At 42.5% G+C, this 18,079-nt stretch overlaps 1 protein-coding gene across 1 annotated transcript in view; it reads left to right on the top strand.

The window, feature by feature from the left end:
• The window catches only part of IGFBP7 (insulin like growth factor binding protein 7), a 67,144-nt gene that overhangs the window by 47,183 nt on the left and 1,882 nt on the right, over positions 1–18,079 (top strand). The window contains exons 2-3 of the mRNA XM_019740083.3: positions 10,150–10,259; positions 17,736–17,852. Of these exons, the coding sequence (XP_019595642.2) occupies positions 10,150–10,259; positions 17,736–17,852 (227 nt within the window). The remainder of the gene's footprint in view (positions 1–10,149; positions 10,260–17,735; positions 17,853–18,079) is intronic.

Here is an 18,079-nt window from a genome sequence, read left to right as displayed (position 1 = left end):
TTAAGGTGAGTCATACTCCGGACAGGACAGACTCATGAAATGTGGAAAAAGAGTATTTCCAAGGCTATGGCAACACGAATAAGATACACCTACGTAACTAGGGCGTTTCCCTTTGTACAGGTACTCCGTGTAAAGTCAGTTCTTCCATGTGCTCAAACCAAATAAAAATCTAGCCTGCTAATTTAACTTGTGCGGACGTCAGTCAGGCTGGTGTTATGATAGTAGTTGAGGTATTTCATCTTCTGTGGGAGCTTTGCTGAATAAATGAGCTGATCCCTTGGCAACGTGGCTGACACAGCCCAGGTTAAGTCACCCACCCCACGGTTCCCAGAGTGACCTGTGAACTTATCTTAAAATCCTTCATGGATTTACTTTACCTAATGCCGGCTTCCTCCAGACCATGGGTACCGCAACCACCTGTAGGTAGGGACCATGCCCTGGAGTCAGACCCTTGGTCAGTACCCTACTCTTCTCTTGGGCGAGACCCGTACAAGTTAGAGGAAACGAATAAGGAAATATGGTCAAGTAAGAGATTTGTGTGCAAGCAACAAATTGTGAAGAATCGACTTTCTGTTTATGTTCCACAGTCACTTCAAACTTAGGGTAATCATTTTAAGACCCTGCAAGATTCACAATCATCAGAGAGAGACATTTGAATTCTGTGGTGTCTACTACAGAAAAAATAGATGAATGCACTCTCAGATTTTCAGCATAAAAAATTTGGAGCCAACACAGGGTATTATTAACCCAGAGACAGGTAGGAGTCGGAAATGTAATTTACAGGGTCTGTGTACACTGTCTCTGGGTAGTATCGTATTGGAAAGTCTGCTTTCAGATGGGCTGCCCTGCAGATAAGCGACTGGTAGCTAAGCAATACATTCTCTGTCTGCCTTACCTGGAGTGCGGTAAGGACGGGCTGGTGGGCAGAAGCTGCCAGTGGGAGGGAGCGCCAACGCTGTCTTTCTTCCATATGAAGGAATCCACCTAACCTTCCAAGGGCTAAAATGTAAACTAAACAGTGTTTACCTTGGCACCACTGGTCCCCCCATCTGTATCCTTTCCCCTCTCTCCCTGGGGTTCAGCATCTTCTCATTGCCCAGGTGACACCTCAAAGGCAGCAAATCTCAGCCCGAATCCATCCTTTCCCCCTTCTCCAACCCAGTGCCTTCCTCAGACTGACATCCCGCTCCTGTTCCTGGGGTAGCAGCCTCCTCTTACCCAGGCCCACTTTTGATTCATTCCTGTCTTCCCCACATGCAGTCAGTTACTGGGTACTGTCAGCTCTTCCGCAGTACTCTCTCAGGTCTGTCTCTTTCCTCTTGGTTCCCTTGCTACACACTCAATTTAGGCCCCTAATCCCCACCCTGTCTCAGTCCTGCTGTAAAGGCCTCCTGACATGCCACTGATTGTCTCCTGAAATGCCACTGGAATCACACCTCTCCAACATTCGACACACCCTTGACTGTAAACCCCTACCTCCTCTGCCTTCCTCTGTACCCCACACCGAATCTCAGCTCTGATCCTTTATACAACGCTCTCCCCGAGCCAGACCGGTGTGCTCACTATTCCTCCCGCAGCCTGGTGTTTTCCTGCCGCTACACCTGTGCTCAGGCAGGTCTCTGAAGGTGAAAACCTCCTTAACAAAAGGCCTACTGAACACAGGGCTTGCTCATCTCCTTTCGTCAGCCAGCCCAGGTTCAAGTGATGTGTTGTCTCCGTTCTCTGAATAAGCAATTTGTATCAGCTCCAATCGTAAGGAATTTACTTTGAAATAAAAACAATACCTAATACTTGTTGAATGTTTACCCAGGCCAGGTACTCAGCTAATTGCTGTATTCTGCTTGATCTTTCTGATGATCTCATGACTTAGGTATTAGTTTCCCATTTCACAGATGAATAAAGTGAGAGAAGTTAAATAATGTGTGCAGTGTCACATTGCTCAGATGTGCTAGAGCAAAATTGCTGATTCCAAAGTCTGTGCTCCAAGCTCACTACAGACCATTACCTCCCCAGCATTTGTTCTCAGTCTACATGTGTTAAACCTCCCCCATCTCACTCCAGTATATTATATATGGAAAAGAGGAAGCAATTCTTACATACTTTTCCCTGGCAATGTTTGGTAAGGCCCCATTATTATAAACTCTTTGTTCCTCATTCACGCTAATGTGTAAATGACTAACCATAGCTATCATGACTAGATGAGTTTTCCTTAAACGAAAACTATGAAATTAAATCTGAACTATGCTGCTTAGGGTTTAGTACTTTTTTCTCCTGCTCGTGCTGTCCTTAGCTGATACCCTTGAGACTGTGTACTAGCTCCTCAGACCAAGGTCCAGCTGCTGCATCACCCCAGTCCTGGAAGTTCCCGAAATGACTTGCCTTGGCAAGTGGCTCTGCTCTTTAATTAGCCATACCCTTACTGCTTCCCCTTATTTAATATCAGGAAGTTTCCACGTGTTTCATCCCCTTCCCTGTCTTGGCCATAGTGCCTTCCTACTATTCTTTTCCCATTTTGTACTTTTGTTTGGTGCTTTTCCCTTCAATGTGTTATCAGAATGCAATCTGCAGATTTTTGCCAAGTTGTCTGGACTCTTTATCTCCATATGTGGTATCTCAGTTCTTTCTTAAATCCTCCCTTCTGGTATGAGTGCACATATTCTTTATGAACTATTCCAGAACCCAGCATCATTAGGAGTCAAGATGAGTGTGGCACGCAGACCTACCATGTTTCCCCGAAAATAAGACCTAGCCAGACAATCAGCTCTAATGCGTCTTTTGGAGCAAAAATTAATATAAGAGCAGGTCTTATGTTATGTTAAATAAGACTAGGTCTTATAGTAAAAGAAGACCGGGTCTTATGTTAATTTTTGCTCCAAAAGACACATTAGAGCTGATTGTCTGGCTAGGTCTTATTTTCGGGGAAACACAGTACCATAACTTACAGAAGTCTTTATACTCAGCTGTCTTAGCCATGTTAGTAAATACTCAGTGAGAGCTACAATGCAAATAATATAACCCAGCATGATGCAGAAATCCTTTGTTTTTGATTTGAGGATGATAGATGATCCTTTCTCCCCAACACACCTACCCTTGTCATTGGGATTCACTTGACTAATATGTATTCAAATTAATATGCATCCTTTGATCATATCCTAGTTGGTTGGTGAGTGGGCTGTAGTCAAGAAACATTGCTTTTACCAAAGGAAAGTTAAGTGGAGGATTAAGAACAATCATGATGAATAATCTGCCAGCAGATAAATAAAGGGTAGATGTAACACCACTTCGATTAGGGACCTTGGCAATGTGTGCACTGGTGCATTTTCAGGACAGCGACTATCTTCTCAGTTTCTGTTGGGCTAATCCTGTTATGTTGTTCTTAGTTTACTACTGCCCTTTGCCCACTGCATCCAATCTGGGCTGTCCCTCTCCCAGTGAACATGAAGAACACCTGATTCCAGAGTTCCTGACTCAGTTCTGAGTCAACAGGACACTGGCACCTTCAGTTAGACCCACTGGGAAAAACATTAGAGAACAATGATGCACTCAGTTGTGTGGCACTAACTCTGAACCCAGACAGATTTCAGAGGAGAAATAAGTGCAAACTGGAGCTGTAAAAAAAATGTCAAAAGGAGATGAGACTCCAGCCTTAGGACTTCAAATACGTGGTAAGGCATTGATAAGAGGTGAGAGGAGGGCGGCCATTGTAGGTGCACCAGTGCATCCACATACGCGAAAGTTCTAGAAGCGGAATGAGCGTGTAATGGTGGGTGAGCAGGATTGCTAGTCACAGAACATGGGCAGAAGTAAGAAAGAAAGTGGATTTGTAGGGGGAAGAGATGATGGGGGAAATGAAGAAGGCAATAAAGCAAAAAATAATATGTGATCGAATATGATAACAAAATTGGACAAAAATTGATTATTGGAGAGAATTTGACTTTTGACCATTTCCCAGGCTTATGGAGTATATTCAACTCCAAAACATGTCCGCTCCTAACATCTTCTATGCAGCTCTTTCAGACCAAAAAAAAAAAAAAAAAATGGCCAAGTAGGTAATGGCTGATACCTTTGTTATGAGTCACATTCCCTACTTGTAGGTAGATGCGGAGGGGTGCATTGGACTGATTTACAGGGGCTGAGAGCACCAAAGCCAGGTAGTAGAACCTCAACACTTCATGCATGTCACAGATGCCACATGACTGTGCTCTCGGACGCATTCGTGGTAGGTACATTCGCTTCCACACCCAAAGAGAAGATTCTCAAGCCTGCCTGGTTTACTCTTCTGTAAAAATATGTGCATGGCTTGTTCAAGGTCTCTTGGCTATAAGCGGATAAGAATCCAGGGCCAAGTGTTCCATCTTCAAGAGTGCTTTGTTTTCTGTTTTTGTTAATGTGGTGAGGACATCTTAGGTCACGTCTGGGGAGTGTTTTGTGCTCTGTAGGAGACTAGGAAATTATTCACATACTTCTTTTACATTATCTCTGTGCTTTTTATAGGTTAATAAATGTTAACTCTGTTTCCTCTAGCACAACTTTATATAAAACCAGCTTGAATGACTTGCTGGTCAGATTCTAAATCAATTCCATTTCAGGGTCTTCTCTTCATGACATTTGTGTGTGAGAGGTGCCCTTCTTAGCTTCTTCAGAACCAAGTCAAAATATTCCAGGTATAAATCCATCCATAATTCTTTTTTTTCTGTATTTTTACTGATTTTTCAGAACATAGCTATGTCTAGGTTATAATCGAATATTTCTAAAGTAATCTGCTGGACTGTGGGTCATTTGTCTAGAACTTAATTAGAAGGGGCTGAGAAGGAGGATACAGACTCAGGTGGAGATTCTGCAGGAGACCTCTAACTCCTTCTAGGTCCTTTTAAGGTGACACTGATTCCTTTATTTGAATTGTAGTTTTCCTCCAAACTTAAAACTTTCTTCTTCCTTACTACAACTTCATTTAGGACTGGCACATTTTTTCTTTTTCCTTCACCTCCTACTTCCCTTCTTTCTTCTTCTTCCCCTTTCCTTTCAAGGAATGATTTTTTAAAAGAGACCATCTAAAGTTGTTAGGCAAGAGTTATAAAAAAATAAGGGATCAAGAAATGAACTTAGAGACTTGAAAAAGCTCAAAAGAGATTGAATGAGAACTGAGTCGTGAAAGGTAAGAAAGGAAACAGAGTCGCCTGGTTTTCTCACAGCTATCTGAGACAGAAAGATACGGGTGGCTTTGAAGTGGGGAAAGCCTGGGGGGTAGCACTGGGGACAGCTTGGTTGCTGCCTGGAGTTGCCCAGGGTAGGGAAGGGGAGTGGGCAGTCATTTACTTCTATGTACAGGATGTTTGCTAGACAGATGTGTGAGCAGCCTGAAGTCCTAACTGGAACAAAGGCAAGGATAAATAAATAATTGAACCTCTCCTGCTGTTTGTTTCTATACATTTACATATTCTGTGACGTGCTTTAAGTGGAATCCAAACACTGAGCATGATTTTAGATGACATGGTTGTTACCCTTGGCCTGGCCTCCAGGACGGATTTTGAGCTTCCTGCCCAAAAATGAGCTCAGAGCGAACTAAAAGTTTCTTTATCCTTAAACACAGAAATAAATTCTGGATCTGCTTTGGCTTTCTTGGAAAAAAAGGCAGAGTGGAAAGAATTAGAAGTGATTTGGTAAAGAGTCATTTTGCTGAGCACTCTCCTAAGGTAGGATGGAGCCTTCAGGAATTGAGTTGCATGATTGGCATGCAATTTGCAGTGACTGTGCAGTGAAATTGCTTATTAGCCCAATATGTGGGATAATGGTTCTTGAGAGGGGCAGAAGGGAGTGCAGCATTGTTGAATCTGCCATCCTATTAGCCCAAAATATTTTCCTCATCCCTTCATTTCCATCCAAGATTTGTCCACTTGCTGTCTCTGAGGGTCACCGTTTAGTCCCTTCCTTTACTTGTTCTCACCATGTATCATCACTCCTCTTTCTGTAATGCTGCTGCCTGTGCCTTTCTCAAGAATTTCTCCATTCCCTCTTCATATTCTGAGGGAATTTTCCGATTTTTAGGACAGTTAGTGGCAAAGAACCAAGCAGAGTTCGGTAAGTAGATGACCTTGTGGGTGTCAGCACTCAAGTAAGCAGGAACAATCTGGAACCTATGGATTCTTCTGACCCAGGAAGTCAGGTAGAAGCCAGCCTGCCTCCACCTTCTAGGGGGTCAGTTCACCCCTTTAATATTAGTCTAATCATTCATTGAGCTGAGTTTCCTCTGCACAAGACTACATCTTCAAACTTAAAGGCTGTTCTGTAGGTTAGCACTTTCCAGTTCAGGTATTATTTATTAACCTTTTCATTATGTTACTGCATCCAACATTTGTTCAAAGACATTGGAACTAGCCAAGGGTTTTGTAAATTTTATGCAGCAAACGGGTCCTCAGGGCCCCTCCTCAGGCTTTACATTCCATGGACTCCACAGGAGTCAGTGAGTACCGTATTTCCCCGCAAATAAGACCTAGCCGGACCATTAATATGAGACTTGGTATTATATTATATTATATTATATTATATTATATTATATTATATTATATTATATTATATTATATTATACCCGGTATTATATTATATATTATACCGGGTCTTATATTAAAATAAGACTGAGTCTTATATTAATTTTTGCTCCAAAGGACGCATTAGAGCTGATGGTCCAGCTAAGTCTTATTTTCGGGGAAACACGTTAATACAGATATTTCTTGTATGGAAATCACAGAATTCTCACTGGTAGCCTGGTAGCAGAATTGGGATCATTTATGTTTTGGTGCAAATATTGACTCAGCCCATTAACCTAACGTATTATATGTACTTATATTCCAAGGGTTGGAGAGAAAAAGAAGAACCCACAGTATGATTTGTCCTAATCTTGAATCCCTAATCTTGGCAATGGCTCTCATTCAAAGTATTCCTGGGTTCAGGTGTTTTAAAAGTATTCTCACTTCTCCTTCAATGTTCTGCTTCCTGGAATAAGGAAAGTATTGGAGGGAGATGGATACAGTGGATCTGTGCTCTGTTCGGTGCTTCAGTTTTAATATAGTTAATTCTAACTTACACTGTAGTTGTTGGTGCAAGGATAGACACACAGACCGATTGGACAGCACAGAGAATCCAGAAATAGATTCACACACAGATGGCCAATGGATTTGCCACAAAGGCACCTGTATGATTCAGTAGGAAAAAGGGGGTCTTTTCAACAAATGACTCCAAAGCAGTGGGATCTTTTGTGGTGGGGAATGGAGGTGAACTGTGACCTCTACTTCCTCGTATGCACAAAAAGGAATTAAAGATGAACCACAAACCGCAATGTGAAAAGTAAAACCATAAAGCTTATAAAAGAGCACAGGGGTTCTTTACAGACTTGGGCTAGGCAAAAATTTCTTTAACTGGCCACAACAACCACTAATCATAAAGGAAGAATTTGATAAATTGGATTATATTAAGACTAAGAATATACTAGTTTTAAATTATGCCCTGGGAAGAACCCATAGCATGTCTCGAAGACCTGTGACAGAAAATCAGGCTGGAATTCTTCCATGCGCACTCCAGAATCTGCTGACAGAGCTGGATAACTCTGCTACCTGTTCTGACTACCATAGGGGGATGGATGCATCTTAAAATAAGTGGTTCGTTACAAGACTGAGGCCCTCAGAGCTCACAGTACAAAAATGCCTTGCATTCCTGTGCAGTTTCGCTATGTGAGAGGCAGCTTTGTTCCTGAGCCCCTCCAAATCTCTGAACACTTGTGTATTCTTCTCAGAACAATCCCTTGAGATGTCCTGAGCTTAGGGGTCATCCTGCTAAGTCCATGTGTGGGAAGGAGGACAGAGCCACATGGGGGCCCTCAGAGAGGTGAGCAGAAGTAGTTCCAAGTCTGGCCAGATCCGGTTCTGTGGAGTCCAAGTCCTTGCAGTCCCAGGGCCCTGAAGGAAGCTTGGGTGGGGTGAAGCCCAGCCCAGCCTTTTTCAGGGCCCTGTGTCTGTGCAACCAGACCGGGAAGCATCAGAGACAGAGCCAGAAACACATCAACACAGCGCCACCATGCTCACCACATCCACGTTTGCAACAGAAAAGCCAAGACCCCTGGCCAAGATAGAGGCTTCCTCTTTAGACCTATGGTGTAGAGGGAAGGAAGCACGAAATATATTTAGAGCTTTCAAAACTTTGATTGTTTTGCACATTCTTGCAAAGGGAAAAAATAAAAATGCCCCAGGGATTAAAAAAAATAAGCTTCTAATACTTTAGATGAGTGGGAAAAATCTTCCATGCTGGGATCATTTCCTTTCTGTTTCGAGAAATTAATAGTGTGCTGGAAATAGCCTGTTGCAAAAGGGGAGACTTCATGTCCCTTGAATGCTGATTATGCCAGAAAACTTTCCAGGCTAAACGGGAGGTTGTCCCTTTCCCAGGACTCTGAAGCAAGATGACCCTGCAGTTAGACATTCGGCTGAAGACCCAAGGTCATGGAGAGCTGAAAGTCAGAGAGAATAATTAACTCATTCATTCAGGAAACAGCATTGAGCCTGAATGCACTGTCACTCGGGGACCCCCGGCTCCCAGGTCCACTTCCCTCTCCTGTGGACAGTCCCTGGTCTCTCTGAAGGTGCCCGCTGCCTGAAACCTGGCATTCAGAATCAGCAGACGTGAAATTCTAATTACCACCCACTAAAAAGCAGGTGTGCATGTCTCTTCTACTGCAGATGTTGGGGGGCTGGCTCCTTAGCAGGAAAGAGCAGTGAGCAAGCACAGATCTTTCAGAATCTGTTGGCTTCAAAAGTATTGCATTTCAGAGCTGGACCAGAAATCATCCAGTGGGTTTACTTGCATCTGCTCCACTCATGTGTAAAGGATCCAAGCCCTGGGACTTTCCGGTAATGTCTTATTTAGGGTTGGTTGCTTCTCAGTTGATTCGAGCAAGGACCAGTACTTGCTCTGTGTGGGGCCAAGTAGTAACTGCTTAAGGCCATACAGTCTCAGCCACAGCTGGTCCACTCTGGGCATCGCGGTGTTCCAATAAAATTGTATTGTATTGGACAGTGAATGTGAACTTACAATTTTCACATCATGAATTAGCCTTGTTTTAATTTTTTAATTATTTAAAAATGCAAAGACTACTCACAAGCCATGTAAAAAAAACAAGTGGCAGGCCAGATCTGGACCACGGGCCCCAGGTCCTCCTTGGTAACAAAAAGGATGCAGACCCTTGAGGTTGGTGCTAAGGATCTTCTTACCTAAGGGATATAGAGAAGGCCTAGGGGTGTGTCCCAGGATTGAGGGGCTGGGAGGCGTCACTCTGGGCTCTCCCTGGGTGGTCCCATTCTGGTGACTCTTCAGACAACGCCTTGACAGATGCCTCCACTTGCCAGCCAGTGCCTGCTGCCAGGGACCTGGCCATAGAGAACCCTGGGAAAGAACCTTTTCCTTGGGGGCCCTGTGACACACAGAGTGGTCCTGTCACTGCTTCTCTTTTACCCACTGTCTCCCCCAACCTGTGGTGGGAGGCAAGACTCTTCCACCTTCTTCCTTCAAAGGTGTCTCCTTCCAGTCTCCCAGGACACACGGTGCTTCATGTTTTTCTCTTCCATGAAATGTACCATCCCTGCCTTCTTGCCACTGACTCATCAACCTCAGATCCTGAGCCTCCTAAGACGGGGACGACCATCTTTTCTGGGTGCTCAGCACATTTTCAGATATCTTCGTAGATTTCATTGTGTTCATTACCCAAGGAGTGGTTGTATGTTGCCCCCTTGAAATAAAAATACTGGTAAACAAAAAAGAACAACATGAAACATTTCGGAACTGAAATTTCACTGTATTAATTGGAAAGACCCAGATAATGCAAAACAGATGGTAAATTAAAACTCATTTAAGCATGATTTGAGAGACAAGAAAATTTCATAAACAATAAATTTCTCTTCCTAATTATTTTTGTTTTTGTCTAGAGGTATGCATTCCCAAGGCAAGATTAAAAGCATGCTGGTAGCCGCAGGGAGCCAGTCTGGTCTTTGAAATGTGCTTCCAATAATTCAGAGAGGGTGGCCTCATAAACATAATCAAGTCTTTACTTCCTAACATGCTCCCTGATGTTAAAAACTATGTTTGGCTTTGTGCCCTCTCTTCTAGGTCCTTCCATCGTGACGTCCCCCAAGGACATCTGGAATGTCACTGGCGCCCAGGTGTACCTGAGCTGTGAGGTCATCGGAATCCCAACCCCTGTCCTCATCTGGAACAAGGTCAGTGACATAGATTTCAGGAAGACATCCTAGACTGACAGGCTCCTCGCTCACTGTGCAAGGATGGTCGTAACCTAAAATCCTCAGCCTGTTCCATTGTGTGCTGCTCCTCAAAGTGTGTGTGTGGGAGGAGGGGGGCTTATGACAACCTTCCGGACACCTCCCAATTATTTTACTGACCTCCAGAACAGTCCCTGCTCTGCTTTTGTTAGCAGGGCTGGCGCAGGTGGCCTTAGGAGTGGGAGAATGATGCTAAACAGCCAAACCCACCCTCTGAGTGTGTGTACCTGTGAGCATGTGTGTGCGTGCATGGGTGTGTGCGTGCGTGTGTCTCCATGGGAGTGGGTAAGAATGTGGTTTCCTTAGTCGGGTTGAGTGAGTTCTCTCTAAGCTGGGGTTTTGTAGCCTTAGCCCTGTTGACATTTGAGCCAGCTGATGCTTCGCTGTGGGGCCTCCCCTGTGCTTTGTAAGATGTTTGCTAGCAGCATCCCTGGCCCCTCCCCGCTAGATGCCAGTGGCACCTACCGCCCCCTCTCGCCCCCGTTGTGACAGTCAAAGGTGTCTCCAGACATTGCCAAATGTCCCCTGGGGGGGAAAGTCACCTAGACTGAGAACCACTGCTCTACGCCTCAGTTTCCTCCTTTGTATGATGATAGTAGCATGTAATTCTTGTAAAGATGACATAAAGTAAGGCAGGTAACATCACGTGGCTCGGTCAGATACGTAGTTACCACTGAGTCTGTTAGCTGCTGTTCCCAGAAATGTTTCCCTTCGAGTGGCATCATCTTGTATAACTATCTTCACATTTGAAGAACAACATCCTCTCAGCACGTCTGTAGAAGGGGAAAAAACACTCATCGGCCAAATCAAATAATACTTCACAGTTGTGCTGTACATTCTATTATTTCCCTTTTTATACACTTTGACTCGTTTAAGGGTCACAACAATCCGACGGAGTGAATATCATCAAACTCTTGCTGACACAAGGGAAACCTGGTTTAAGTCAGAGGCATAACCAGACTCCCGGTTGTGGCATGCTGACTTCCCCAGCAAGCTCTAAGATGGACCATTATCTCTTGATTATTTTGTTTGCTTGGTGTATGACCAGAGGAGCAACTTCGGGAATTCCAGGAGGGACTTTGGCACCAGAACTCTTTTTGTTGCAAGTTGCAGAAACTCACTTCAAACTAGTTTAGGCAAAAAAAAAAAGGGGGGGGGGGGAACGGGCGGTGTTGTGATTCTAACCTCAAGGGAAGCTGGATGCAGGTACACGAGGTGGCCAGGGCTCTGCTCTCAGTGTACTAGTCTTATTTTTTTTTTATTCCACCTCAGAAAGCTCCCTCCATACTGTAGGCAGTATTGTCACTGGCAGCTCCAAGTTCATATTATGACCACAGCTTAATGACCCCAGAGGAAAGAAAGGGCTTCCTCCCTTCTCGGTGCTGCATTGTAAAATTCCCACTGACGGGCTCTGGCTCACATTGTCACCTGCCAAACTCTGGCGCCCCCATGTGGCCAGAGAGCTGCATCGCCCCCTTGGGACAAGCTGGTGGGAGTGAAGTCAGGGTGATTCCAGAAAATTCCTGGGGATGGGATAGGCAGAGACAACACCTGCTGTACTACCACTATCCTTTACAGCTGAAACTTCTGCTAAGGAAGTAGTGAAATTTCGCCTCAAGAAGTTTTGTTTAAAGGGCAACCGGGAGCAGAGAGGAACAAAAATGCAGCTGGTGGATGTGTTCCTGGCCTTGACTGCAAAAGCTGCTGACGCTTCTCTTGCTTATTTGGAGGCTACTGGCTTGTTCAGCTGGTGGAGAGGCAGAAGAACACCTTCTCAAAGGATATCCATACAAAGCCCTGGTACAGTGCTCTAGGAATTCCGCAATAAGAACCCAGGGTTAAAAAAAAAAAAAAAAAAAAGAACCCAGGGTAATCCAAGTGTCTGGGAACTGTGACCTTATTGACAAATCTGGCAGAGAAAAATTTCTTCAGTCCTTTCTCTGCCCCACTCCAGCTTACATACACACATACCAGGGAAATAAAACTGCCTGTGGAATCCTCTTTTAAGCTTCTGAAATTATATGGGTTAGATCCCCTGAGCTTCCCTGAGGGCTTGTCAACTGGGGGGTGGGGGTGAAGAAAAGGAGTTGGGGGGGACAGGAAAAAATAACTTTTTACAGACTTGCGAGAAACAAGCAACACCCAGCTGCCAGGCTCTGCTGATTTTCCACTACCACATGCATGACCTAAAGCAAGGTTTTCAACCTGCAGACCATGACCCCATTCAGCGAGTCCCAAATTTAATGTAGGGATCTCAACCAGCCATTTTCTTTCAAAATAAAAAATAGAACAGAAAATATCTTAAGGCATCACATTTAGTAAGGGTATCATTTCATAAAACTTTTCTTTTGTATATTCCAGATCATAGTGCAAAATGTATGTCTTACCATGGGCTGTGTCAAAACACTTTGAAAGTCACTTTTTTAAATAATTACACAGACCATTTGTTTTCTCTGCACTGCCCTTGTAAGCCAACTGTTAAGAATAGACTTATATTTAAGATCACACGTTGTCCAAATCCAATTTAGCATAGAACTACATTTTGGATATAAATAAATGAACAGAATCCTCACTTGTCAAACTGAAGTTCAAAGAAGGTAGCACGTCCTTCTTGCTCAAGGATCCTTTGCAACCAGAAGTGATAGGACAAGGCTTCTCTCCGCGACACTTCAGGCTACAGTAGCACTTCCTATGGTTGGCACAGCGTGGCGATGGTCTATACTTTCCTGACCAGTAGTTATCATGTGACATTAACAAGTCCCATACTTTTTCAGCAAAGCCCTAGCCTTGAACTGAAATAGCCATCGTTACCTCAGCCCTGGTTAAGTCAGAGATGATGCTTACAGGAAAGGTAAAACTCCTAGAATTCCTTACAAACACTTGGATGTTTCTGAGACTGAGAGGATCCCCATTCGGTTCTTTTTTCTTGCCTGAACATTTCTTCAGATTTGGGCTTTCGTGACCTCTGAGAATATTCTTTAAAAAAAAAAAAATCAAAATAATAAGTGATAATGGTAATAAAGAGAAACTATCCGAGGATGTATAGAGTTCAAAATCTCCCCCTACCTCCTTCTGTGCCCTGAAATAACCAATGTGCACTGCCCTGGCTTGTAACCTGCCATACCCTTATGCGTGCCCGAACATACACAAATACCTATCCCCATATGCAGTGTGAGGGGGAATAGAGCGTTCATACTACTCTGAAACTTCTTTTTCTCAATAAATATTTCATGGGCATCCCTCCAGTTTTGCTTCTCAATAACTACGTAATAGTCCAGGTATGGGTGTACCATAATTATTAAATAGTGCTGCCTTAAACATCTGAGTACACATATCCTATGTACAAATGCTTTTCTTCCCTATAGATTTCTCCAAAAGTTACATGAACAGTTCGAAGGATTTTAGTTTTAGTGGACATTGTCAGATTACTTTCTGAATGGATTATAGCAGTTCACGCTCTCTAGCAGTATATGGGTACCCTGTACCTGCATCCTCACCAGCACTATCACCCCTCTTTTTAGTTTTTGTTAATTATGGGTGAAAGTATTATCACACTATTGCTTTTATTTCCTTGACTACATTGAGAAGATTTTCATATTTGGGTTTTCTCTTTTATGAATTGCCTGTTCATATCCTTTATCCATTTTTCTGTTGGATTGTTTCTTGTTATTATCTGTCTCCGGCTTTTTGTACGTTCGAGATGGATGCTTTCTCCTGTATTACAGATATTTGTCCCTAGACAATCATTTTATCTTTTGTTTACAGTGGCAGGAGATCTGAAAGTTTTAACACACACATATTCAATTTCATCATAAAACTCCTCTGAAACTTCACCAAAAAGGCACAACAAATATGTTCTGGGCTGCATACATGTCCTTTTAAGTTTCCATGAAATTCAGTGAATCTTTGAAATGTATTAACTTGTAGGAGTCAGACTAATCCATCCTGCTTCTGTAATAATTGGCACTTTTTAAAAAATTTTATTTGAGGTAAAATTGACACATTATATTAGTTTCAGGTGTACAGCATGATTTGATATTTGTATATGTTGTGAAATGATTGCCACAATAAGTCTAGTTAATATCTGTCACCTTACATTTACCAAAAAAAAATTTTTCTTGTAATGAAAACGTTTAAGATCTACTCTCCTGGCAACTTTCAAATATACAATACAGTATTAACTATAGTCACCAAGCTGCACATTACATCCCTGTGACTTATTTTATAGCTGGAAGTTTGTACCTTTTGACCCCCTTCACCCATTTCTCCATGCCCCCCCCCCCACTCCCCACCTCTGGCAAAAATTGTTTGTTTGGGGTTTTGTTCTTGTTTTGTGGATTCCACAGTATTTGTCTTTGGCTTATTTCACTTAGCATAATGCCCTCAAGGTCTATCCATGTTGTTGCAAATGGCAAGATTTTCTTCTTTATAGTGGCTGGATAATATTCCATTGTATATATTTATACCACATTTTCTTTATCTGTCCATCTGTCAATGGACACTTAAATTGTTTACATGTCTTGACTATTGTAAATAATGCTGCAGTGAACATAGGGGTGCAGGTATCTTTTCGAGATAGCGATTTTGTTTCCTTTGGATGTATACCCAGAAGTGGTATTGCTGGATCATAAGGTAGTTGTATTTTGAATTGTTTGATGACCCTTCATATAGTTTTCCATAATGGCTGCATTGAGTTACATTCCCACCAGCAGTGCACAAAGGTTCCCTTTTCTCCATATCCTCACCAACACTTTTATCTTCTTGATAATAACTGCTCTAACCGTTGTGAGATGCTATCTCCGTGTGGCTATGATTTGCATTTCCCTGAATGGTTAATGACGTTGAGCATCTTTTCATGTACCTGTTGACCACCTGTATGTCTTCTTTGGAAAACATGTCTATGCAGATCCTCTGCCTATTTTTTAATCCGGTTGTATGAGTTCTTTATATATTTTGGATACTAACTCCTTATCAGGGATATAATTTGCAAATTCTCCCATTGGTATGTTGCCTTTCCATTTTGTCCAGGGTTTCCTTTGCTGTGCAAAACTTTTTAGTTTGATGTAGTCCCACTTGTTTTTGTCGCTTTTGCTTTCAATATTAAATCCAAAAAAATCATCACCACGACCCATGTCTAGGAGCTTACCACCTACATTTTCTTCTAGGAGTTTTATGGTTTCAGGTCTTACACTCAAGTCGTCGATCCATTTTGAGTTCATTTTTGTGTATGGTGTGAGATATTTTGTGCATGGTGTAAGATAGTGGTCTAGTGTCATTCTTTTGTATGTGGCTGCCGTTTTCCCAGCTTTGTTTATGGCTCTTTTTTGTTTCTTATGAATTGCTTGTATGCAATGACAGGATTCAGGAAGATTTTCGTGCAGCTAAAATACAAGTGAGGGCTGAAATGACTTCTTGAGTCTCCCTCTGATTCTCCCCCTAGTTGGCCCTTTATGGTGAGCAGTGACTACTATGCAGGTTTTCCCTTCCCTGCAGATTCCTAAGGTTCAGACTTTGAGGCACTTCCAGCCCATCACACATACTCGTATGTACAATTGTCTTAGAAGCCACTTTCCTCAGCCTCCATCTTTTTTTAAAAAAACTGGAAAACGTATTTATCAACAAAATGTAAAAATTCTTGACACTTCTTTCTGTATTTTTACATGGTGATGAACTTCTTACAGTATATTAAGATAGGAGTTCTGTTTTAAATGTAAGTATTCATTTTCCAACCAAATACTCGCAGTTCCTCCGTACTTGGTGGATCAGGTTACTTGGCACAGAAAGCTCTTTACTAAGAGTTACATGATCTGAGGAGCAACAGCTCAGTTGCCAAGATTATTTCTAGGCTGTGTCCTTCTGCTTTGGTCACGCACAAAATCCTTAAAAGAATCATGAATTCAGTAAATAAAGACCAAAGACATCCGGGTATTATTTTAGCTGTTGAATCAAAGTATACTTACACCATTATTAAAAACCATTTTTAAATAACTATTTCAAAATTGGCACTAGCATAAACTGTTTCTGCCAGCTACCTGGGAAACTGAAGGGAAAAGATGGTTACTGAGCGTAACTTTTGTTTTGTAGCATTCGTGAGGAAAACACTTTTAAGATACCTGGTTTTCTGTCACTAATAGTGGCAATGTGGGGAAATCCCAAGGGAAAAAAGCAAACAAGCAAACACCAGGCATTCCAAATTAGTAATGTTAGATACAGATATTTTTTATAGAGCAGGAATTGGCGTAGATGCAACAGGGTTTTCAGACTCCAGACTGGCATCACGAGGCAGAGAAAACAAAGGGTGGGTTTGAAGCTGAAACAACAGCTTGGTAACAGCAGGTGGTGGGAGAGGGACCATATAGGAAAACTAACTTACGTAGTGTGAAGAAAATATACACTCTGATCTGGTCTTTTTAAACTCAAGATTTGCTTAATTATAAAAGAAAAGGAAACTACCTGTTTGAGATTGTAAATCCTTTTTTTCTAATTATAAAGGTAGTATCAATAACATCAGCTTAACTCTTAAAGTAACCTGGGATGGAATAAACAAAACATTGCTTCTTGTACCTTTTCTCAACCCATCATTATCACAAGCCTTAAAATACTTATACTCTGTGACTCAGCAACTCCACTTCTAGAACTTTATGCCAAAGGTCTATGTATGGAGGGATTACGGGTAAATTTTACTCTTCTCTGAATTTCTGTATACTTTCCAAAGTTTATATAAAGGAACAGTTTGCCTTTTTAAAGGAGGGGGAAATGAGAATAGTATTCATTATGGGCCTCAAACCAAGGAAACCAAATTTCTTAACCCACCCTGCATCTCATCGTGATGTGCACAGGAAAAAGACAGCAAGTTGTGTCATCAGAGAACAATGACAGCAGCATGTATTTGACAGGAGTTTTTGCTCTCAGGACTTTTGTAAATGGTTTGATGAACCCCAGGCCCTCAAAAAAGGAATGGTATTGGCTTTGAATTCAACCTACTGTTTTTCATTTATGAGGTTGCTGTGGGAAGAACCCCTGGGCCTGGGCTTCTACACAAGGTCCCAAGCATCAAACCTCGCACCGGGTTACAAACACGGCTTGGCATGCAAGAAAAGGCCCAGTCCTGAGATGGAGAATTTACAAAGGCATGAGGGAAGGACAGTAGCCAGTGGCAGGAGAGTATAACGATGTGTATTTCCCAAACATACAGAAAAATACATTAATTTAAAATATATAAGCTTAGAAGGAACCTGACAGGAAGAAATAAGAGGATCTATAGTTTATGGAAGTATTCAAGAACAGGTAATATGAAAATTTCTGGGTTTAATCCAATTAAAAAGTGTGATGTATGCCTTGTGCAATTATAGAAATGTGGCCACTTCCCAGTTGATTCAATACAGAGAACTCAGACTATTTCCCCTTTTTTTGCAGGTCAAAAGGGGTCACTATGGAGTTCAAAGGACAGAACTCTTGCCTGGTGACCGGGACAACCTGGCCATTCAGACCAGGGGTGGCCCAGAAAAGCACGAAGTAACTGGCTGGGTGCTGGTGAGTACCAAGAGCTGGCAAGGATTCCATTGTTAGGCTCGGACACAGCTGACCTGGCAGAGGTGCCTGATGTACTGCCAGGCAAAAATACGTGACTTCCACATCTTTGGAGCAGCCCTACCTCGGGGCTGCTGCTCCTTTTTCAGAGGGAACTGAAAAAACAGCTGAGGTTTATTGGATGTTTTAGAAATGACCAACAAATAAATGCGAACTTCTTTTTTTTCTAA

Source organism: Rhinolophus sinicus, chromosome 1 (assembly GCF_057876585.1).
Source record: "Rhinolophus sinicus isolate RSI-liver-muscle chromosome 1, RSI-T2T, whole genome shotgun sequence".
NCBI classification, from domain to species: Eukaryota; Metazoa; Chordata; class Mammalia; order Chiroptera; family Rhinolophidae; genus Rhinolophus; species Rhinolophus sinicus.
The sequence above is the reverse complement of the archived record's forward strand: the minus strand, read 5'-3'. Positions and strand labels throughout refer to the sequence as shown.